At 38.0% G+C, this 24,806-nt stretch overlaps 2 protein-coding genes across 2 annotated transcripts; both read right to left on the bottom strand.

The window, feature by feature from the left end:
- LOC139140281 (short transient receptor potential channel 4-like) lies at positions 1–15,372 on the bottom strand. The gene is made up of 10 exons (XM_070709426.1): positions 15,241–15,372; positions 14,439–14,625; positions 13,673–13,881; positions 5,970–6,109; positions 4,356–5,101; positions 3,356–3,551; positions 2,420–2,599; positions 1,823–1,861; positions 1,436–1,545; positions 1–879 (listed from the first exon to the last, which is right to left on the bottom strand). The coding sequence occupies exons 2-10, from the start codon at positions 14,513–14,515 to the stop codon at positions 717–719; spliced, it is 1,860 nt and encodes a 619-aa protein (XP_070565527.1). The 5' UTR covers positions 14,516–14,625; positions 15,241–15,372; the 3' UTR covers positions 1–716.
- LOC139141205 (short transient receptor potential channel 4-like) lies at positions 15,229–23,582 on the bottom strand. The gene is made up of 5 exons (XM_070710829.1): positions 23,411–23,582; positions 22,378–22,487; positions 21,806–21,913; positions 16,159–16,308; positions 15,229–15,471 (listed from the first exon to the last, which is right to left on the bottom strand). The coding sequence occupies exons 1-5, from the start codon at positions 23,580–23,582 to the stop codon at positions 15,229–15,231; spliced, it is 783 nt and encodes a 260-aa protein (XP_070566930.1).
- Positions 23,583–24,806: the final 1,224 nt, after the last annotated feature.

Below are 24,806 nucleotides of genomic sequence, written 5' to 3'. Positions count from 1 at the left end.
GACAGTGGTAATGACATTTTATTGGTGTGGCGTCGGATTTCATGGCGAGATAGTAATCCAAGCAAGACCGGCCTATGAAAGGTAACCGGTGTTGTACAAAAAGTAAGAACAGATAATAAATAACACCAACGTCGAAAGATAGTATGTAAGGTAATAAAGATAATATGTAAGCTGTTATCGCTGAAAGGATATACAAATGTAAGTTTAACACGAAGGTCTGTTTGAAGACTTTGAAGTTGGTTGACCTTGACAATTAGCATGCTACATCACCGACGTCTCGAAAAGATAGCGTGGAACTGTATAACTTACATATTATTAAAGTGCGGATCGATTGTAACTGGTACAAAAACGGTGTGAGAACATTTACATTTTCGAAAACGCATTTTACTATAACCTGACAATAGCCATTCAGATCTACGTAATGTATGGATGTATGTCTTTCATTAGCGTGCATGGTGGTTTGTCCTTTAATTGTGGAACCCTTTGTCACGGAATTACAACCGTGAAATTGTGATTTCACTTGTTGCATTAAAGAACATGATCATTGCGTTATTATACTTTGCAGTTCTTCTTACATCCGTTAAAGTCAGGATTACAGTCTCAAAGAAGATTTGCGTGCATGTTAAAACAAAATATCCAATAATGACGTAGATATTTCCGGCTCCACTTAAATTGGTGGTACTTAATTCTCTTTTATTGTACAACATTTTATGGTGTTACATTTTTCTCAGCTGGTCTTTGATGTCTTCGATGGCTTGCATTTCTGCGAGTTTGCTCTCTTCGAGGGCGCTGTTCAACTCCTGAAGCTGGCCAGACACTTCACTCTTGAACTGTTCGAAGGTCTTCTCCAGACGCTGCACAATGTCGTACATTTCAAACCTACAGGGATGTCAAAAGTGTTATAGGTCAAATTAACTTGAAAGCAAACTGCGAGCTGTGCCTGTCCTTTTAGCGAAGTGATGATAGACATTGAGAACGCAATTTGATACCCTTTCTGATAAGATGTAATGCAATTTAACCTAATTTAAAATTGAGAATATCGGCAGCATATCTAAATGCAGTTTCGAATCGAATAATTTATATCCTTGTTCTCTTCACAATTACCAGCGGTAAGCAAATTCATCCATGGCATAAATATAGCATTATGTATTTACAAGATAGATCACTGTTTCATTTTCTACCTCGCGCTTTTGTTCGATATCCATGTAATTATGTTTGTAACAATAATGTTAGTGCTAACTTGAAGCCCAAGAAGGCGACCGATTGTATTTTTCCTCATTGCTAAACCCGACGTGGCTTCTGACTTTTGGGTACAGGCAATTGACCTTTCGAGATGTCAATTGTACTCGCGAAATAGACACGGGTGAGTATCAAACACTGTAAGCGCACATGCAACGATGAATTATCACGTTTGGTCGCGTCCACCAGGTCTTACCTGACCACGGTCGATACTTTACTATTTGCCGTGTGGCCGCCATCACCAGACTCGCCGCTTGACGCCGACTTTTCTGCGAAGTATCGCACGACCAACAGCTGACAAACATTCTGATATAAAAAACCAAAATATCCGACAGTAAATCCTCTGTAAAGTGTTGATTTTTTGATATTGCTGACCTCAGATTGTTTCTTTATTGCTTTGTATTCCATACTTACATTTGAATAAAAGTTATTCTCAGGGAGTATCCACCGAGACTTCAAAACATTGCATTTATCCAGTCGTATAATTGTTATACAGTTTATAAAAACAGTTATTTGCCATACCACTGTACGGTCTTTCCAGCAGGCGGAATACAGCTATACAACCTAAATTACTTTCACTTGCCTTGTAATATTCCTGTTTTTCCTTGAGTGACCTTGATTTCTGCAATAAACATTAAAAAGAGCAGCTTCAAAATTTTTATTTTTTGTGACCTTACTGTCCCTAAGAGTAATCGTATAGTACCCAAACAAAAGTAAAAGCTGACTGTTTCTCTTGATTACGCATTAGGCATCGTTCATTACTGCAAACATAGCACAGCAAACTGTTACCATTTCGAGGGCCTTGAAAAAAGATACAATCTCAAGGTGACATGGTTACATCTGCTCTTTAGTATCTATTTAGATGCTTAAGAGACAAAAAGATGATAGATCAAAAATAAGGATAGAGAGATAGATACATTGATAAACCATTGATTTCTAGATAGATAGATAGCTAGCTGGCTAGATACATACACACTTACACACATACATACATACATACATACATACATACATACATACATACATACATACATACATACATACATACATACATACATACATACATACATACATACATACATACATACATTGATTGATTGATTGATTGATTGATTGATTTGTTGGTTGGTTAGTTGGTTGGTTGGTTGGTTGATTGACATAAGTAGAACATGACGCTTACCATTGCTTGAACCTTCTGAGTTTTCCTATACTGAATGCAGTTGGCGAGTCGTTTGTAGGAATTAATGATTGTCGTGGTACCTGGAAGAACGTTGAAAGGTGGTGCCTCTGTTGTCCCCCGACGAAAGTATTCCATCCACATGTCAGACCGGAAAAACTTCCACTCGATGTCAGCGTTTTGCTGTGAGGATTTCAACAACATCAAAATATGCAAGAGCGCAAAGAGGGCGTGCGTTGTACAACAACGTATCTGACACCCGCTCATGTATTTTGGGTTTCACTCATTTAGTTTCTACGGAATCATCACAGTCAAAATTCGCATATCACAGGAAAAGAACAAAAATGATATTCCAATAAGTCAAGCAAATATAAAGATAAAACATTATTTTTCCAATTTTTTTATTTTGATCAAACTTTAACGTTAAATGTCGACCAGTAACAGCTAAAAGAGTGAAACTTAAAATGCATGAAAGGGTGTTATCTTGATATAAATAAACCAACGCAAATATATGTAATGTCTTTGTCCACTATTTATCTATCTATCTATCTATCTATCTATCTATCTATCTCTCTATCTATCTATCTATCTATCTATCTATCTATCTATCTATCTATCTATCTCTATGTGCATCTATGCTATGCACGCACATGATGTATGCATGTTTATTTCGAAAAGGTCAATAATAATTTCAAAATCTGCATAAGTTCTTCTACATACATCTTTAAACCTTACTCCATACCCGACGACCAACAAACGTACCAGGTCCTTCAAACCGCCCTTCTCTTTTCAGTAAATCATTAATGCCTAGCATATACAACTAAATGTACTCAATGTCAATTTCTACATTTATACACATTCATTTGTGCATCAAGACTTCTCTAAGACCCACCAAGGTTTTACCAAAGAGACCAAAAAGAGCCTATTAATCATACGAACCACAATACTGTCATAGGTTGTCCCCATCAATGCAATCAGAAGGTTGAGCAAGATGATCACCGCGATGATCTCGTACCCGGCAAAAAGCAGTGCACCGAAGAACTCCACCGAGTGATGGTTGGCTTCAACTCCCAGTGCCTCCAAGTCAATCAGTCCGTATAGTGACCAGAACAGCGTTTTCATCGACACTAAAACACTTGCAGACAGAATACAAAGCTGGTGACTACTTTGTTAGGAACGCATGATGGCAGGTATTAGTATTGCAAATATTTGTGATAATGTGTATTTAGACTAAAAGATTAGACTTGTATGGATCTCCGCAAAGTCTGACCCAACCTTGGAGTTGGAGTTGGCTGAAATCCGTATAACTACGGAATCTTACAGTCTAATTATAAGTCTGTGTGTAGACGTACGAAAACCTTCCTATAACACGTTTTTTTTTAATTCAACGCGTGTTCGTAGATTTCGAGGGCTTGGCCAAATAAACTTGACCAAACATCAAACGAACACCAGTGAGGGATTGCAATCTTATGAATGTGAACAAATTTATTGGCAAATTAAAAAACGACATTAACAGCAGAAACGACAAGAAAATTAATGCGTTCATAAAAGCTGAAAAGGCTACCCGAAATGTAACGAAATGATTAAATGATTCGAGGGAATTAATTTCAATAGATAGATGTAATCGGATGTAAGTAAAATCATAAGAGGAAAATCTTTCCCATGCTATTTCGATGTGTGGTCAACTTGACATTTCTGGCACATAGAACTTAGACCCAAAGGAAAATGTCAATAAAGTCAAGCGAAAATCAGGAAGACAGGCAAGTAAGTCAACAAGAGCAGGGTACAGCATGGAACGAAATTGAGATTATCAGGAGACACAAGCAGAAGCCAATAAAAGAAAGAGAACGAACCAGAGTGTGATTCTGTCTGGCATAGTAAGGAGTACACCTAATGATTACGTTTCTGCAGATTGGGAATCAAACCGGGCAGTACTTACTCTGGAAAGAATCGTTTTCCATAGCATTCCTTGTAAGTTTCGGAAGACATCATGCATTCATAGACTCCATCGGCAGCATAGGACCAGTACACTTGAGTCAAACCTAGCGCAAATGCAACCCACACCAAAGCAAAGATGAACATGAACTTCATGATATCGTTCATCATTCTACCGACGGAGATCTGAAGGGGTCCCACATATTCGTTGATCACCATCACCCTCAGGAAACGGACGACGCTGATGACGTTGGCAACTGCGTTCACACATTCGGCGAGCAAAGTAGGGTCCAGTTGGCTCCATTCTGTCCTTGGCTTGGTGTAAGAGATGTCTGCCAAGTCGGGCCTTATCACATCGACCTTCAAACTAGTCGGTGTCGCTTCTAGCGCAGCCGCATCGAGAGTGGACAGAAGTTCATTCATGTCTGTGAGTTTCTGGGTCACGTTCAAGTACGCAGCGAGGTATTCTGGAGAGGATTTCATGTCATCGATTAATTCCCTAACGCCGTGTAGCAAATCAGTTGCGATTCCCTCCAGAAGATTCTCTACGTGGTGAATCGTATGGTTGTGTATCTGCGATAGCATTAGCAGCGTCGTTTCATTCTGCGGAGCAACAACGTTTTCGAGCGCTTCGGGGATGGTGTCCAAAAATGTGTCGGACAATTCTGTTGATATACTGACGTTACACAGTCCATGTGAAACGCACCCCTTCCCAACGTCTTCCCGGTCTCGCAGTCTCTCTTTATAGATCTGATGAGAAAGAACGATGTACCACCGATAATTTTTAAATATTTCCTGCGAGAAATCTCAGCTTTCGCTTTATGTTCAGATTTATGATTATGCACTAAATTAAAAATGAATGGACCAACTTTAATTTGCAGACCAACGAAAGTATATTCTAATGTATCGCGGTCATAAGTCAGTTCAAGCAATGTTAATTTGTGTATTCTATAGTTCATATATTACTGTCATTTTTATTTTATTTTATGTATTTATTTATTTACTTATTTATCTATTTGTTAGTTTGTTATTAATTTTCACAAATAATAACCCAAAAATATACATGTATAAAATAGTACAAATATAGATGAACAAAAGCAAACATAAACACTCATGACCAAAAGCAATTTGTTCATTGATAACTTTCGAAAAATCCTAAGACTTATTTCTCTGCGGCCTAAAGAATACACGAGCAAAAATGACAGGCCGTTCCGATGTTAAAACGTGAAACTATTGTGAAGCATTGAACTTTGACCGAAATGCAAGCGATACTTCCTAGTTGTTTATGTGATTTGAACTCTATGACTTTTAAATTACTGCACTGTGTAAAGGATAATTACTTCATTTTAAGCATAAAGATGACGAATTTGCAATCCTGTATGTGTCTGAAGAGAAGATGATAGATCTTTATTAATATTATAATAGAACATTATGATGATTGCTTGGTTTTTTTTCAAAAACTTGGTAGTGATATCAGACATTGAATTGTTAATCTCTGTTAACCAAATGACGATCATTCATGTTCTTATAAATAACAAATTGACTGCCTAGAATGTCTGGAGTAATTCAACAGTTTTTGATGTGTTGAAGTACATATACTGGCGCCGATTGCGCTTACCAGAATTATTGCTGTAAGCCTCAGGCCGATCCAAGCCCAGTACAATCCCAGCTGCATCAAATCCATTACGTTCCAGGCGTTTGTTATGTATTCAAGCAAACTCGAATTCCACAGTTCTCGTATTTCGCGACAAGTCATTCCTTATAGTCAAGAGAAAAGAGAGATCAACAACGTCAGTAAGTTTAGTAACGCATGGGCTCGTCAATTATTAGGGGCCCAAGCCGACCGGCTGGGACCCTATTGTTATTGCTCAAGTTCTACTGACTTCCTCTTCTTCTTCTTCTGCCGTTTCTTTGCTCACCTAGATCTCTCGAACGGCTGAACGAAAACTTCTCAAACTTGCAGGGCTAATAGGAGCCAATTAGTACTCGTGCACCTGACCCTTGAAATTTTGTTTGGTCACGTGACCTGGCGACCATATTGGATTTTCCAAAAACCTAAAGATGGCTTCTCCAGAAGACGTAGGGTCTAGTCGATTTGAATTTTTTGTATAGCAAGCATGACCTAAGGTCTCTAGAATTTGCAAATAAAATCGCATGCGGTCACGTGACCTTGGCCGCCATATTGGATATTCTAAAATACTCATTTAATTTTTAAAAATCTTCTCCTCCAGAACCAAAACACCGATTGAGCTCAAATTTTACTCATGTCATCATTACAGTGATCTCTTTCAAGTTTGCAAAAATCATTTTGATCGGTCACGTGGTTTGGCCGCCATATTGGATTTTGTGAAATCACAATTTAATCTTTAAAAATCTTCTTCTCAAGAACCGATTCACCGATTGAACTAAAATTTTACGTCTATCATCTAAAGTGTGATCTCTTTCAAGTTTGCAAAAGGCGTTTGGATCGGTCACGTGGTTTGGCCGCCATATTGGATTTTGCAAAAAATCGTAATTTAATCCTTAAAAATCTTCTCCTCCAGAACAAAAACACCGATTAAGCTGAAATTTTACTCATGTCATCCTAACAGTGATCTCTTTCAAGTTTGCAAAAAACATTTTGATCGGTCACGTGGTTTGGCCGCCATATTGGATTTTGTAGAATCACAATTTAATCTTTAAAAATCTTCTTCTCCAGAACCGATTCACCGATTGAACTAAATTTTTACGTCTATCATCTAAAGTGTGATCTCTTTCAAGTTTGCAAAAGGCGTTTTGATCGGTCACGTGGTTTGGCCGCCATATTGAATTTTGTGAAATCGCAATTTAATCTTTCAAAATCTTCTCCTCCAGAACAAATACACCGATTGAACTAAAATTTTACACTTATTTTCCTTAGTGGTAGTCCTTTTAAGTTTGCGAAAGGCATTTTAATCAGTCGGGTAATTTAGCCGCCATATTGGATTTTGTGTAAATCTCAATTTAATCTTTAAAAATCTTCTTCTCAAAAACCAATACACAGATTCAACTGATATTTTACTCATATCTTTCTTAGTGCGAGCTCTTTCAAGTTTGCGAAAGGCATTTGGATCGGTTAAGTCGCCCCAATGTTCATAAGGCTGTAGTTTAAAACCTCGTCAGTCAGAAGATCGATCAGTGATGGTGAGGCGCATGTTATATTGTACACTTGAAAGTCAAAGACGACATGACAGACTGCAATGCCCGCTGTCTAATTCAGCTAGCAGTCCCACGAACCCTAATCTCGGCCCCTTGTGTAAGGCTACATTGATGCCAGGTTTTGTACGCCAGGTGACGTTGTCAAGTATACTGCCACAGAAGTACTTAGAGGAGTGTGCTCCTAGCTTTAAGGGGTGGCCGACTGCTGTGATTGACTGAATAGAGCGGGACAAGGTCCCCCCCAGGGCACAATTACTGGGGTCTACGCACAGCTAATATGTGAGTGTCAAGGATCATAAATGAAGCTGTTCGGGTAATTTTATATGTATAGGTGTCTGAATGCATGCTCACTTGTTCGTCATGAGTAAAAAAAGAAAGATACATGACATCGCAAGGTGTGGTGATTGTTTTTGTTTCTCTATCTGACATGCATGGAGTGGCCCTGGTGTCTTATGTAACTGAGAGCATGTAGCTGATAAAAATGTAAACAAGAACACATCAAGCCGAGCTCTTAATGTCTAAAAATCGCTGATACATATCCATTAAAACAACACCTTGTTCTGCAGCTTGATCGAATGTCACTGTAATTGCTTTGTGCCATTGCACGCCCGGTCTGTGAAATCGCCGAAATTTGCCCGATATTTATCAGCGATTTTGGGACTCTAATATCGATACCAGACGATACTAGAATGACTTGCCCTGTGCCTCCTTACGCCGGATCTGTGAAATCTCCGATATTTACCCGATATTTATCGGCGATTTGGGACTCTAATATCAATACTAGACGATAGTAGAATGACTTGCGCTGTGCTTCGGTACGCCAGATCTGTAAAATCGCCGATATTTACTCGATGTTTATCGGCAATTTTGGGACTCTAATATCGATAGTAGACAATACTAGAATGACTTGCCCTGTTCCTCGGCACGCAAGGTCAGTAAAATTACTGATATTTACCAGATACTGTATATAGTTATCGGCGATTTGGGGAGTCTAATATCCAAATCAGACAATACTAGGTTCTGTCAAATCGCGGTAAATATCCGATATATATCGGAAATTACACCACCTTACAGATCTGGTCAAGCCCGACTTCCAAGGACTGACTCTTACTTTAATACTGAACGATATAGATTCTGTCAAATTGGGGGGAAATATCCGATATTGGAGATTTCACCACCTTCTGACCTTGCAAGTTTTGGTCAAACCCGACTTCCAAGGACTGACTTTAGCTTCGATACTAAATGATATAATTCTGTCAAATCGCGGGTATATGTCTGGTATATATCGAAGATTTCACCACATTACAGGTTTTGCCAAACCCGACTTCAAAGTACTGACTCTAGCTTCGATACTAGACGATACTAGCTAGATTTTGTCAAATCACGGGTTAATGTCCGATATATATCGGAGATTTCACCACCTCACAGTTCTGGTCAAACCCGACTTCCAAGGACTGACTCCAGCTTCGATATTAGACGATATAAATTCTGTAAAAAAATCGCGGGTAAATACAAGGATCATGAATGAAGCTATTTGGGCAATTTTATGTGAAGGTGTCTGAGTGCAGCCGTATTTTTTAACAGAGATAAGGCGCGCAGGTTAGACTGCACTGTATTGGCTTCTGTCAACTTGATCTGGCATTTCTATGCAACCCACAATCCCAGCCCCTACGCAGTGTGAAAAGGCGTTGGTCAGAAGCATTGATGATATGCATCGATTATGTGTTTTACGTTCATATCAGAGAATAAAGTCTGTCATCGCGCTGTAAAATCTGGTCCATACTACAGCAAAAAATAATTGTCGCGAGCTCATTTTTCAGTTATTGATGTTTGTCATGTGATGATTAATATATCATTACAATACCCATGACAACAACTCGCTGGAGCACAGTCGTGGTGACGATGAGATAGACGTTAAGTCCCTAATTGAAACTAAAATGTCAATATTATGAAGTAAGGGTGTTTTATTGGATAAACATTATAGGCTGTTTGTCATAAACATTTTGAAACCGGAAAGTGAGAGGTAAAATAATTGTAGAAAACTGTATTGCGTCATTGTTGCTGAAATAACAGGCTATCGACTCAATGCCGGCGATTTGAAAAATCGTCACTCACAGCCTGCAGGTAAAATGGAAGGTCTATGATCAGACCTGGACGCTCTTGCCATTGTTCTAGGTCTAAATAGGTGCGACCATATCAGTTGTTAGTGTAGCTGTTCAGAATGTTTGATTGCACAGCTTATTACAATGGGAACACTCAGTAAACATGCACTTCCTCAATTTCAAGGTTTTGAATATTTACGAATTGGTGTGTGGACTTGAGTGAGACCAAGTTCAGAACAAAAATGCTAGAAACGTTTGCTCCAAGTACTACTACTGTCACTATTTATTCTCAACGATAAACTCCATGACTTATTTAGCACTTTCCTTATGTGTTTTATCCAAACACTCTACATAGGTGCCACACAATTAATTCTTTGTTTGCCGTTCGCGTGCGGGTAGGATTTTCAATGGCGAAATCTGAAAAACAAACATAAATCGCCTGCTTGAAAATAAGGCGCGTTGCCCTTCCTGTGTTCGCAATGACGCAGGCAGTGTTTCCGCTGCCTGCTCGCAAAATCGCAAATGCGAGAAAAAAGTAGTGTTTGCCGAGAAAATTTAGGCAAAAATTAGCCAAACTTGCGAATCGAAAATTGCAGTATGACGTCATCACTTTGTCTGTCCACGCGCTGTCCTGCATTCAACTTGAGACGTAATCATGCTTTATCTCTGTGCATCCCTGACCTTATGCGTCAGAAGATAGAATTTGTAACACATACAGTAATGAATAAATTGTGACGAAATAGCTCACAATCCAAAAGTACCCATATGTTTACCATGACTATTTGACTACAATGTTACTAAGTTTTGGGTTGGACAACTTTGCACAATGTGCCTACAGATTACTGCGTGCACTGTGCAGTGCAGTGTCCTCGTCAACACTGAAGGATCAAAGTGACGGTGAAACTAAGCAAAAACGGCAAACTTTCGATTTTGACTTAAGCAGCTCCAGCCATATTGGAGTGAAACCACCCCTAACGCAGGTTCTAAGCGCAAGTAAAGATATGACATGGAAAGAAAGATTGTGATGAGAGTAGGAAAGTCGACTGGAATTTGTAAAGTTAGGAACGGCATGGTCAAAAGCATACGGCTTTTTTTCAACGTAGAGCGAGTAAGGCACTCCTGAACGGTGAAAATGTTGGTGGTGTATTGCTGCAAACAAGAAAATATCTTTACTGACATTAGGAACTTGTGTGAATTGGCTTCCTTAAAAATTTCGCAAAAATTTTCAGTGTATTCTGACGTGATATTGTAAACAGATTTTCAGAGAAGGCGCTCGCTCGTACGCCGAGTACAGTCGATGTACTTCCGCATTAAATATTGTGCAAATGCGCAAGTCTTGTCGCGATATTTGAGCATTTAACTTGACCGTCAGTGAAACAAAAAGATGTTTCTCCATATCAAGTCATTATGTGCTTTATATTTTAGGGTTCTCTTCACATAATAGACATGCACATTTGGATTTATGATCCGTGATTTCCGCGATCCCTGGCATGATTCAGCTGGCCGTGAACTTACGCACTGACGTTTTTGGTGATGATCCCTGACCCTGTGCGCTGTCCGAGCATCGCTTGCTAAATTCATGGAGCTACCAAAGCTCCATGCTAAATTCAAGCGTAAAAGCAAATGTATTGAAAGTCTAAAATGCACACATTTCTCAAGTTTGAGAATATTTTACTTTTGAACTGCTATGAGAATGGATATATATAAATTCGTTTGAAAAACTGGCATGCTGAAGCAGGTTTCGTGCCGTTGTCTATAGCGCGATATGAACAGTACTGCATTGAAAGCGATTACAGGTTTGTATATAGTTTAAATATAGCTGCATCGCATACGCCTAACTTTTGACAAGTATAACTAGCCTTTAAAGTTACAGCTAAGGGAGCATTTCACTCAACATAAACAGTGCTCAGGACAAGTATTATTTGACACTTAAAAGAAGGAATCGTACTCAAGGCTGTTATGATTTGTTCAGCGACCCACTCTTCTTACCGTAAAAAATTGTAATCTTATTAAACAAACAGTAGTTTTAACTTTTACCACGATGTTTAGCATTTGTTTCCTGAGTGACAACTCCATACTTTGTTATTGCCAGTAACTTTTGCAGTTTAATATTTGGACTTTTCAGGTTTTGAAGAACACCTTTTTGTTCTACCCAACAGTTTGAAATTCATAGTGTACAGGTCATCAAAACAACTAGTACGCCAAGAAAAATAAAATGTTTCTTTCTTATCCTAGACATATTTCAAAAATTATGTGGTGACGCAGGTTTCATTTTTCATTCTTCAATCAACAACGCGGGAAAAAATGACAACAACATACGAATGCACGCAGAGATAAATGTACAGCAGTGTTGCTTTATTATTTTTGTACAGCAACAGTTCAGCGGTTTGACTTTAAGTGCAGCATTTGCAAAATTTCCACAGAGTAATATAAGAGTGAAATACGTGTACAGTTCTGAATGGAATGTTAGTGTCAATTATTTAGTTTACGGTTCTGTTTTATACATGCACTATCGTGATGTATTTTTTGCAGTTTTTTTCATTTATTTCCTCATGAGCAGAAAATAGGTGGACGCAGCAGATCTGAATTGACACGCGCAAGGATAAGAAAAAACTTTATTTTTCTTGTCATCACATCAGTCTGTATGGCTTACAATCAGTGGAAACTTATTGTAATGCTATGTCCCCTTTGTCTATGACACACACTTTTTCAAGTCATGTAAATGGGAAATGGGGAAAACGATCTTTGACACGAAGTTTTCATGTATAACAACTAGTTTAAGGATTTATCAACACATAGGACACATGGTAAATTTCCAGAATGAGCTATGATGGTCTACATCAATTGTACTCAAAATTCTTGTTCGCCTCTCTCTGTCAAGCATACTTTTCAAAATCATTTTAAATGAGAATTGAGATGCGTGAGCTTTTAAATGTATTTCCACATGTGTTAACAACTAGTCTAAAGATTTCTCTACACTAGAGACACATCACAGTAAGTGAGGCTACCCACAATTCTCCATGATCTGTACACACGGAGATCACTCACTGAACTGAAGCAAATTTCTTCTGTACACAGAACAACTCGGTCCATATTTCAAAATTCTGGTAACATAATTCTGATAATCATAATTTTCTGATCTCTCACTGCGAATAATGAGAAGATCAACCCCTTTTCCGCAGAGGAGATAGCAATTTTGTAATTTTGTCGACATAGATTTTTGACAGCCATACACAATATTTTCAAAGAAACTAAGGGAATAAGTTGCATCTGTGTTAGCAAAAGAAAGGGTATTGATTTTTTTTAATGTTCGTAACAAAGGAAATTTACATGTCTGACAGGTGGTATGATGAGACCATCTTAGTTGCTGATAACTTTATCTTGAAAAGTGTGCAATTTTTAGCACCTCCAAACATCGACTTCTCATTTAATTTACTCTTGAATTTTAACATAATCAATAATTTTGGAACATAGTTTTAACAAATAATCCTGAACTTAAATTGTAAATTAAAATTGTTGAGAAACTGAGAAAATTGAAAAAGCCTTTAGCAAAAAATGTCTGAGTGAACAAATCAAGGGGAATTGTGGGTAGCCTCACTTACTGTGCACATGGAAGCTCAAAATTTGCACATTGTATCATCAGTGCAAGTACTTTCAACCATGGCAACCGCTTGGGCCCCGCCAACGCTGCTTGCAGCTTTAATTATATATATGTTATTGCCTGAAAACATATGCCCAAGAGCAGGTGACAATTTGCCTGACGCCAGGAGGGCAAATTGTCTCATGCGGTGAGGGCTCATAAACTCATGTATTCAGACAATAATTTTTGTATTACATGCCTATTCAGAGTTTAAAGCACTATCCCTTACACCATTGTTTTGCCCAAACCAATTGTCACCAATGGTGAGTGACAGAATGTGGACCTGCTCACAAAGAATTGAATGTCCACAGGTTAAAACTGCCAAGACCAAAGTTTTGCGCAGCTCCATTAATGGTTGTCTGAGGCAAAGCTGAGGGGTGGAGGGGTGAGAGGTTGACTTACCGATGACCCACATGATAATGAAGTATTCTACCGGCGAAGGTGGCGGTCCGCGCTGTTGGCTGAGTCTTCGCTTGATTTTAATGTCAACCAAGTTTTCATCCTCTCCAGTGGCGTGATCTGCTTCCGAATGTTCGAAGTGTGTAGTGGACAGAAACAACAGCAGTATGAAACAAACGTACGATGCCGTGTGCATCAGAAATTTTATATACCTGTAAATGGAACATAATATTGTTATAGCTGTACACTGTAGAATAGAAATTAAAATATTTGCAAAACGTTCCTAATGACAGCCAGTTAGGAACGTTTTGCAAATATTTTTCGTCATCAACATACGAGACTAGTTAGTGACCTAAATATACGTTTTCGAGCGATGGGGACTTTTTCGCGAAATGATTGTTCCCGCTCATGACACAAATTCTGGGTTTTCATCCTGGTTTTTTGTTTTTAAATTTTGCTCTCGGCCTTGCATCATAATCTGTCAATTCTCCTGTCGTTTTATCTAGCGGAGTTACCTCGGGCATGCATTGTAAGGAGGACGCAGAAAATACGGGATCAATGAAAACGAACGTGTCATGTTAATCGAGATAACTAAGAATAATCTTACATTTACATAAACCTCTTTAATATCTATATCTATACAATGCTGGATAATCAGACACATATTAAGATCTTGGGCATGACGTCACAAAAGTTGAGGGCACTTACAAAGCTGTAATATAATGTATATGTACAAGGGAAAAGTTTTGCAGGCATGTAAAGCACTCACGGTGTTCTCATGAATCTTCCAAATTTTCCATAAGGATAGATGAGGTAAAGCAGACCTAGTACAGGAAACGCCAGCATGATCAAAGTGGAGATGGCAGCGTTGCGGCCCAACTTGAATCTCGCCAATCCGCCAAACCACGATACCAGAGCTCAATTAGTTGCTGTTGACAGTGTGGATGTACCACGAACTAGTTACGAGAAAGACATGAAAAAATGTAAAAACTTTATTTATATTTGTAGTTTCAATTATTCTATTAAAGCTATACTGGTCTTCATGCTATAAGGAGGATTTTCATGTACTTTCGTTTGATTTTCGACCAGAGAATCATTTTCCCAAATAGAAATTAAAATATTAATAACAACAGCAAGGGCTGCTGTTATGCAGCAACTAATAGTTCCAATGAAAACGAGTTTAGGACATAACATATTATGACAAGTATCAATACGTCCCTAAAGTTATTTAAACACAGCGTTTTATTATAAATTTAACAGAAATTTCGATTTTTTAAACATGCAAACCACAATCGTTCTTTTCTTATCATAGCGTAATGTTACAGTTATACCACAGACAGTTAGTTGGTCGACAAAAAATTTGTACATGCACTTTCTTCGTCTTAGAACTTAAAAATAGTATGAGGTGGACTTATATCCTTGAAATACACAAGTGGAACAAAAAACTGCACTAAACGTCAAGTCAAGAAGATCGCTTTCAGGCACATATAAAAAACACATTCAATTTTATGAAATGTCTTGCATGAATTGATATTTTTCGGTATCAATTTTATTTGCGCTCATCGCCTAACCTTCTTCTGGTTCTTATTCACAGCATACAGTACTTTCATCGGACGCTCTTCCTTGCCGATATCTTTGGCGTCCATGTCATGGCTGTGGCTCAGAATAATGTTCAGCTCGTTAGAATCGCGAGTATGACCGAGTAAATCAGCCGCGTATTGCTCACACTTTGCCGCCAATTCGAGGTACTGTTCACGGAACTCGTACTCCTTGGAACTCTCACGGCGCAGTTCCTCGCAAAGCTTAGGGTAAAGATAAGTCAGACTTTAGGGTTGTTAATAAAGAACAAATTCCTACTAATAGAGCTAACAACCTGCTCCATGAAATGGTGGATATATTTTGTATTCATTAAGCTTTAAAGGAAGATCAAATATTCTCACATACGCATCAAATATGTATGTATGTATGTTTGTATATATATATATATATATATAATATATATATATATATATATATATATATATATATATATATATATATATATATATATATATATATATATATATATATTATAATGATTCGAGTTGACACGTGGAACATCTGTCAGTCAAACAACGGTCAATGTCAATGACGACTCGTTGCTTAAACTCATACTAGACGACATTGATATAACATAAAATTGATAAAAGAAAAGATAGAATCACAAAAGTCAAAGTTGGCAAAGATTATTATTTTAAAGCATCTTTAACAAATCACAGTCGAAGGGACTGTAATCAAATCTACAATAACATCGCACTCTGCATGCAACTCATCCCCTCTGCTTAATTACCTGCACAACTATCCTGGCACCGTTTATACAATGTTGTTCTCCCCGGGACCTTTCATTTTTACATAGCATGGCTCCTTAACTTACTAAGAATGTAGGAAAAATACATAATGGTAGAAAGTATACCTACTTCAAAAGCTCGCCGAAAAGGGTCTGGATTTACTTCTGTCTCAAATTCGATGACAGACATATACGCTTCGCTGGCGAGCGCCTTATAGACATTGAGGGTACCAACTGAATGTTGAATTGTGTGTTTTTCCGTCCGAGAGCTACCAGTACACGCAATTGGTGTGGCGCCTCGCTTTAGCAGCAACTGAAACACAGATAATGCAGGCAAAACGGATGAAAAGGTGGGATGTTAACATGTTTACTCATGACGATGCAACATGAAATGAACAAAGTTTATAAAGTCTTGTTTTGATCTATAATGACGAACTCAGAAGGGGTAATGTGTGCAGAAAACTTAAAATGTCTCGCCAGATTGAAATGTTCGTGATGTTAGAAATGCGCGGGATGTGCTGGATAGTTTTACATCGAACAGATGCAGGATGACAGAGAAACAAATTTGACAACACTACAGAAATGTGTAGAACGAAATAATACATCACCTGAAATTATTATTAAACTTTATTTCAGACAGGTACAAGGACCGTCCATAGAATCAAAAAAGCTACACAGTACACCAAAAAAGCACAACACCAAACTACAAGAAAGTACAGGCAGATTACAAACACACATTAAAAAACAGGAACTGAGAGACAATAAAAAGCAATTCTAAGACTAACGATACAGAAGCTGTCTCCAATAAGATTGCAATCCAGAATACCTACAGTCTGACAAAAGTAAAACTCTTAGAAGACTGTTGTCGGTACATTGCAGTCTCCGGACAAGACTGTACACAAGTCTTCTTCTGATGAAGACTGGAAAATTATTTACACGATTTTCAACAAAGGCAGCTGAGATACTAGCATTTCGCGATAAGTCTAAAAACCTGCGCAAAACATTATTGTGACAAACATGCAGGCTACGAATGGACGAAACATTAAAATCACACCAAAGTTGAGCACAATAGATGTTATTACAAAAAGTATTAAAAAGTCGTAACTTAACACTCAAACAGCAATTACGAAACTTTCTTAGAAGTAAGTTTGCTCTACCACATAATGCCCTACGTTGGGAGGCGATATCATCATCATCCTTTAAGTCTAATGTAAAAACATGACCAAGATACACAAATTTTGACACGAAATCAATACTATAACCCCTAAGGGTAATTGGTGGAATAATTCTGCATTTGTTTCGAGATTTAAAACACATACATTTTGTTTTTAAAACGTTATATACAATATCATTCTCTTCAGCAAAATTCTGGCAAATTTTGAGTAGTTTTCTTAGACCCTTGATAGAAGGCGCTGCTAAGCACATATCATCTGCATACGATAAATTATTCAACATTGTACCACCTATTTCACAACCGATCCCACAGGCAGACAAAGCCTTGTTAAGGTCATCCATGTATACATTAAAAAGTATGGGAGACATGATGCCACCTTGACGCACTCCGTTTGACACAGTAAAAGTGGAAGAAATTGCTTTTCCCCAACGAACACAAAATGTTTGGGAAATAAACCAAAATTTAAGAATACGAACAATGTAAAGAGAAACATGCCTCTCAATTAACTTCTTCAATAGAGTGAAATGGTTAACCTTGTCGAAAGCTTTTTCGGCATCAAGGAAGCATACATACACTGAACTTCCATTCTTCTTATAATACCTGATGGTTTCTTTTAGGAGGAAAACACACATATCAGTACTGTGCTTCCTTTTGAAACCGAACTGGTATTCAGAAGTTTTCAAGTTGTGTTGCGCAACGATTTAACAGAACACGCTCCAAGATTTTAGACAAGACACTGGTCAGTGCAATTGGTCGATAATTGCTCTTGCTCGACAAATCAGCCGTTTTGTCCTTCACCAAGGGAACAAGAATCACATTGGTGAGATTTTCGGGAACAAAGCCATGTATTAACATTGAAGAGAAACACATTGCAAGATGGATAATCAATTTACTGCTAGCATAACGCAAATGCTCTACCCCAATACCATCACTGCCCGGTGATTTTCCCATGACTAGCTTACTGATGATATTACGAATTTCATCGACATTTATATACATCTCTTCAGCATAGGGGATCAAGTCTAGTGAATTTTGTACATACATCCTGTGCTTCACATTATTCACAGAATTCATAAGTTCGTGAAAGTGACTACCCCACATATTAGCAATATTCTGATCACCCTTTGCATTATTTACACAAGTCGCCAAAGGGACCTTTTTACTATTCACACTGGCAACAGCAGCCCAAAAAGAATTTTGCTTATTTTCCAAAAGGGCGTTTGCCATGCTATCAGCTCGCCTGGTGGCTTCATCTTTTCTGCATTTTCTCAAGGTATATTTGAAAACGGATCTCGTGCGCCGCATTTGCTCAGAAATCGGGCCAGTCCTTGGTTTACCAGCTGATCTCCAAATACTGTACGCTAGATGTGCTGCACTGTGTGCTTCTTTGACGACATCATTCCATCCTGGAATTGAATGGTAGCGCTTTGGTTTGCTTGAACAGAAAACGTCATCACTTGCCTTGGTCAAAGCATTACAAATTGAGTTATAGTACGAAGAAATTTGACTGATATGTTGATGGTGGCAGCAGTTTGGATTTTTACAATAAATCAAATCGCCGGGAATCTGAATTTGTGACAAATAGAAATCGGAACGAAGTGCATATCTTTGAATATCCGAGTCAGCAACAGCTGACCAGTCAACTCCTTTCCAATTGACCTGCGAACAGGTGTCACTAGAATTTCTATCACAAGAAGAACTCACTGTAGTACTAAAGGCAAATTGACAAATGAATGGCAGATGATCAGATGAAAAGAAATCATCGACAATTTGAATATCTGAAAGTGCGCTATATGCGGCCTTGGTACACAGACAATGGTCAAGCCAGGAGGTTGAACCATGGGCTTCACTTTATATGTATACACATCTGAACTTTGACCAAAATGTGACATGTCAGCAATAACATAGTTATAATCATTACAAAAGGAAATTAATTCTCTACCAAGAGTCTTATTAGGGTCAGCATTCATATCTCCCATTACAATCGTGTATGGTGTACCAGAATCCTGTATTATAGAGTGAATTTTGCCCAAATAGTAACTAAAAACATCAAAATTTTCATGACAATCCGTGGGGAGATAAACACAAAGTAACAGGCAAGTACCAAAGTTAAACGAAACCTCTACACCAATGATTCTTGGGTCATTATACGTTTTGGGAGTGATGATACTCGCCAATGATTTTTTCCAAAGTATGGCTGTGCCGCCGTACGGACGGCCGACAAATAAGCCTTCCTTTGTGTCAATTGCAGAAACTCCAAAAGCCTGAAAATCATCATGTATTAATGAGAGCAAAGACAGTTCGTCTTTAAAGAGCCAATGCTCTTGCAAAAGACAAATATCAACCATATTGCAGAGGTTTTCAACATCTGCAACCGACGATTTAACTGATCTACAATTATAAGACCCTATTTTCATTGTTCTGTGGATGCTTTTTTGGAACGACTACGGTAAAACTTTCGAACCAAAACTCCGCAAGGCCACTTTTCAGAGCATACTATATCACTATACGCAACTCCTTTCACGGTTATCCGAAAAGATGAATAAAAATCATACTTGGTGGAAAGTTGTTCACATTCAATAACTGAGATACAATGAAATGTCTTCTTGATGTAATCAGTCAGTTGTGTTGACGAAATATCAGGACCCAGACGACTAACAAAAATATGTACAGTTGGTTCTGTATTTATTCCGTGAACAACGCAGTCAGATATGAGCGAAGTACCGATAACTGGACTTCGTTTCTGTCTTTTCTTTCTTGTCACTAATTTGAAGGAATCGACCTTTGAGGAGTCAGTAATACTCGAATTCTCGTGCACAGATGTTTGATCATAAATTTGGCCCGCGCTTGGTTGTGGTGGTATACACTTCAGAGCTTTTGCATAAGATTTCGTCGGCGATACGGTCTTCCTCGGGGAACCTGAATTAAACAATTCCATGACTTTGGTGTTTTCCTCCTGTTGCTTATGCGGTGTTGGGGCATTCAAGACAGAGATAATTTCTTGTTCAACACACGCAACTGGTTGTGGCCGGTTTTCGTCTATCTCAGAATGACACGCAACGGATTTCTCATTCACTTCTGATATACAATTTACTCGATTCAATGATTGTGAGTTTTTCAATAGCTCGATTTCATCTTCAAGATGAGAGTTCAATTGTAAAGAATGCTTTGTACACTCCTTCAGTGAAGTGATATCAGACTTGATCGATGACATCTGTTGCATCAGAACAGAGATATCAATATGATTTTGTGTTATGGGTGGTAGATTACCTAAATCAACTGCTACAAAGGACGGTATCACCTCCGGATCAACTTCATGTAACAAATTCAGTATATCTTGAACATTATTCAACTTTTTGTTCTGGCCCTGTCTTCGTCTGAAGCGAGAAAAAGTAGCCAACGAACAAATGTCGAATAGCTCTTTTTTCGAATTTTCATCGCAACAGACCTTGGATAAAATGTCAGTAGGCATAACATCCATCTTATTTACCAGAAAGCAGAGCAGCTCATTCACGATCAGTACGTTCTTAGACGATGACGACTCCCCACGCTTATTCTTTGACGTGTCACATATTTTCGTACTGGAATCATCAGCACCTGTTGATTCGTCCGCCCTGTTACTTTTTTGATGATTCAAATTTACGACAGAATTTTGTTTCTGTTTGCCCAATTTGCGTTCTTGACGTCTACGCATAGTGCCAGGAAACCGTTTCTCCTCACATTCAGGGCATAATAGTTCGTCACATATCGCAAGAGTCACAGAATTTGACGATCCACAATCGTAGCACCTCATGTTGATTTACATAAGAATGCTGAAATGACATGAAATGATATGTGCAATGGCGAGGAAGCCAAAGGCCAAAGGCCCTGGGCAATTCAGAAATTGCAGATTATGGCAGTACTATTGACTAACCGAGTACAGTTTTCACGTCGTCAGCTTCAGGATATCTTCATGCACACATGTAGGTCACAAAATGAGGAGCAATTTCGGAAAAGACAGCAAAAATCGCTGAGTATCACGAGCACCTTCAGGAGACAGCTTACTGCACTATGACCAAGCTACCGGGTCTCCGCTAACATTCACCTTTAGTAATAAATTGTCGGCCCATTCTCATCGTCATTAGCACCCTCAGCACCCCTGTAATCATTCAAATCTCGAATATTTCTGTACCAAACCCAAACTGACTCTTTGATTGTTTCAGTCAACCGAAGTAGTAAAACCTTGAAAAAAGCCAGTAGCTGTAACTTTTGCTCATTTTTCACTTTTTTGTTTTTGATGTCACCCGTTTCTTCTTCGACTCACAAAAGCCTGTTGACACACACAGTGTTAAGCTTGTCAACTGCCTGTAGACTGTATTTCTACCGTTGACACGTGAATTCTGGTCTAAATTTGAATTCGAACGTATACGTAAAACATAGCAGTTCCTGTTACTGGTATAAACGCTGTGTTGACGAGCTTACTAGTATTTGTATTACATATCTTGGAGAGTAGAACAAGATATTGCAATTGACATACAAAACAAAAATAGTTCATTCGAAACTGAGTCGTGCAAAATTACAGTTACTGGCCCTTGAACAGAATGATAATACACTGTAAGATCGAATTCGTGAACGTATGTCTTTTAGTACTCATTACCTTGATTATGTCATAGTCATTGTGGTGCGCAGCTAATATGAGGGGAGTTGTGTCTGGGTGGATATCCTCACTTGAACTTCCAGCATGGGCATCAATTAGGTCCTTTCCCTTCGGTGGATGTAATCAGAGGAAATTCTATCATTGAGGACTGTTTAGGTTAGAATCAAGTATTTGCATGTAGCTCATAGAGTTAAAGATTTGTTCCAAGTACTTATACTGTGTAATAGACCTTCATATATTAAACCAGAAACGAGAGATAAACAATAGGGTCTTTTGGAAGCCACAAGATATTAACCTAATATTTTAAAAGTAGACAAATAAAAAAATCCAGCAAAAGTCAGTACCTAATTAAAGCGGGAAAGCAAACGAAGTGAAAAAAACAAATGGAAAGACATTCCTTTGCCATTTAACGTGTAAAATATGATAAAATGTGTTCAACGATAACATATACAGATTAACTTTGCAACATCTTTAGTTCTTACTGTCGTTCGTCTTCAACCAACATTCAAATAGGTACAAATGTTAGGCATATTAATTTACTCGAGGTATCTTTGATGGTGAAGGCTACTTACTTGTGGGTTATCCAATATAAGTTCGATGGCTTTGACGAATTTGGCCTCGATAGCATGGAAAAGAGCGTCACCAATATATACATCATGATTTAGAAGTGTTCTAACAACTTCTGCAAAGTAGATAATAATAGACATGTTAATGTTTGAGAACAAAGATACTATAATTGATATACTTTTACGTGTCTTAGATGCCCATATAATGTTTTTGTCGAGGCTGAGAGTTGGAGTTTCGTGCACTAGAAGGAAAATACCCCGATTAATCATTTGAACAAAAGTAAATTACAGTATTGTAAATTCAAAGCGCAAAGCTTCAAAATAGATGACTATACGTACATAAATATCTACACTTATGCATGCATACACGTCACATACCTAAATACATACACGTCTAACTTAAGGTAGAACGTACCTCGGGGACAGACATTCGGACTCTCAAACTTTTACAATTCTCTTCCGATATACCACATGTGGGGGTTCATTTTAAAGCTCTTGGTGAAAGAAAACTTTTCATCGGCTTAGTTTTTCGAAATTCGAAAATTTTTACTCTTCTTCATAGAGTTAACACAGGGATGGCGGCCATTTTGAATTTCTAATATCGATAATTTGTTTCTCTAGTACCAAAATATGCGCGGTGACCCCCTATTTTTATTCTTGATTTTGAAAGAGGAAGATTCTTTGAGGAAAGTTAGAGCAAAAGTTTAAGTCTTTCACTTTCGAGGTGCATACTACCTTAAGTACTTATTTGCTGGCTAAGTTACTAGTACATGCTTCCTACATTACCTACTTCCTTCCTTACTTACTCATTCACTCAATCTGAATTTCATCAGGTGTTGTTTATTTTTGTAAAATTGGAAAGTAAATAGTATTAATCTGATGACCATAATCTACAAAATGGTGACTTGCAAACTACGGATATTGTCAATCGATTAACTCAACTTAGCAGGGTTTGTGCTGTTTACAATTATACATGCATGACCTTGTACGTGTATTGTAGATTAGCTATCAAGAAGTTGACAATAAGCACTAAACTTACCCAGTCTGCCTGACTCGATCGCCAACTGCAAAGCGGTTTTTCCATTTGAGTCCGATGCGTTGATATCGAACAGAGATTTACTCTTCAAAATCCCATGCAAGGCACCAATATTGCCCCGCTCCACCGATGCGAAATAGAATTTCTGCAACGCGTTGTTGTCTATGCGCTCCATCCCGCATCACCTTAGAATGACTGAAAAATGATAACGACGCCGTTTTAATGATAGGTTGTCATGTCCTTAGTTAATTTAAAATACTTCGAGATATAATTTCTACGCTAATGTCATTTATATGAAGCTCAAAATATAATTACTCATCGATTCACCCAGTCCTTAAATATGTAAATGCAGCGAAGAAATATTCCAATCTTTTTAATTGACGACCATCGTTTTCTGGATTAATATGTAAATGACAAATACTTTCATTAGGGTATTAGAAATAGTTTCATAAGAATAGTTACTTTCTCATGGCTGTTTTCATTTCAAGGAAAATTTTAAAATACCATTTTGAAATTGACCATGGATTCGAATAATCTCAAACTATATAAAGCAGGTGTCAAATATGCATCTGGCCTAATAGTACTGCCATTTATTCAACTGCGCTGCACTGTACTGTACTGTACTGTACTGTACTGTACTGTACTGTACTGTACTGTACTGTACTGTACTGTACTGTACTGTACTGTACTGTACTGTACTGTACTGTACTGTACATGTACTGTAACATATTGTACTTTCCTGTGCTTCACATAGTGTATACTGAGCTGTTCTGTACCGTGGCTGTGATGTGATGTGATGTGATGTGATGTGATGTGATTTGATTTGATGTGATGTCCTTTGTTGCACTGCACTGCACTGCGCTGTGCTGTACTTTACTGTAATCTACTGCGCTTGCTATACTGTACTGTGCTTTGTTGTTATGTGCAGTACTATATTCTAGTCCATTATAGAAACACTCTATTCCATTCTACCTTATATTTCTCCAGTCTGCTATAAACGGTGATGCATCACTATGTTCATACTGTGATCTATTGACCGACTGTGTTTTATATCGTACACATGTGAGTTATTTTTTTTAATCGCGTATAAATATCTGTTAAACATCTAGATGCGTGTTGTGTGCTAACATCACCAAAAATGTTTAATTTCAGTGAACAAAGAGACAATTCATTGGCAAATATTTGATGTCTTGCAATATTACGTCGAATGACTATATTTACTTAATTTATCACCTATCTTTGATTATTTTAAAGGTATACAGTCACCTGTAATCTAAATATGCCCATATATGGTCAAAATATCACACAAGTTTACGACCGTGGCGAGCGCGAAAGGTTCCGTTCGATGACACACAGAGTGTACCTCATTGCATGTTTATGCCCACAACGCTGCTGTCAC

Source organism: Ptychodera flava, chromosome 9 (genome assembly GCF_041260155.1).
Source record: "Ptychodera flava strain L36383 chromosome 9, AS_Pfla_20210202, whole genome shotgun sequence".
In the NCBI taxonomy this organism is placed as follows: domain Eukaryota; kingdom Metazoa; phylum Hemichordata; class Enteropneusta; family Ptychoderidae; genus Ptychodera; species Ptychodera flava.
Note: the sequence above shows the minus strand (reverse complement) of the source record. Positions and strands in the feature narration are given on the sequence as shown.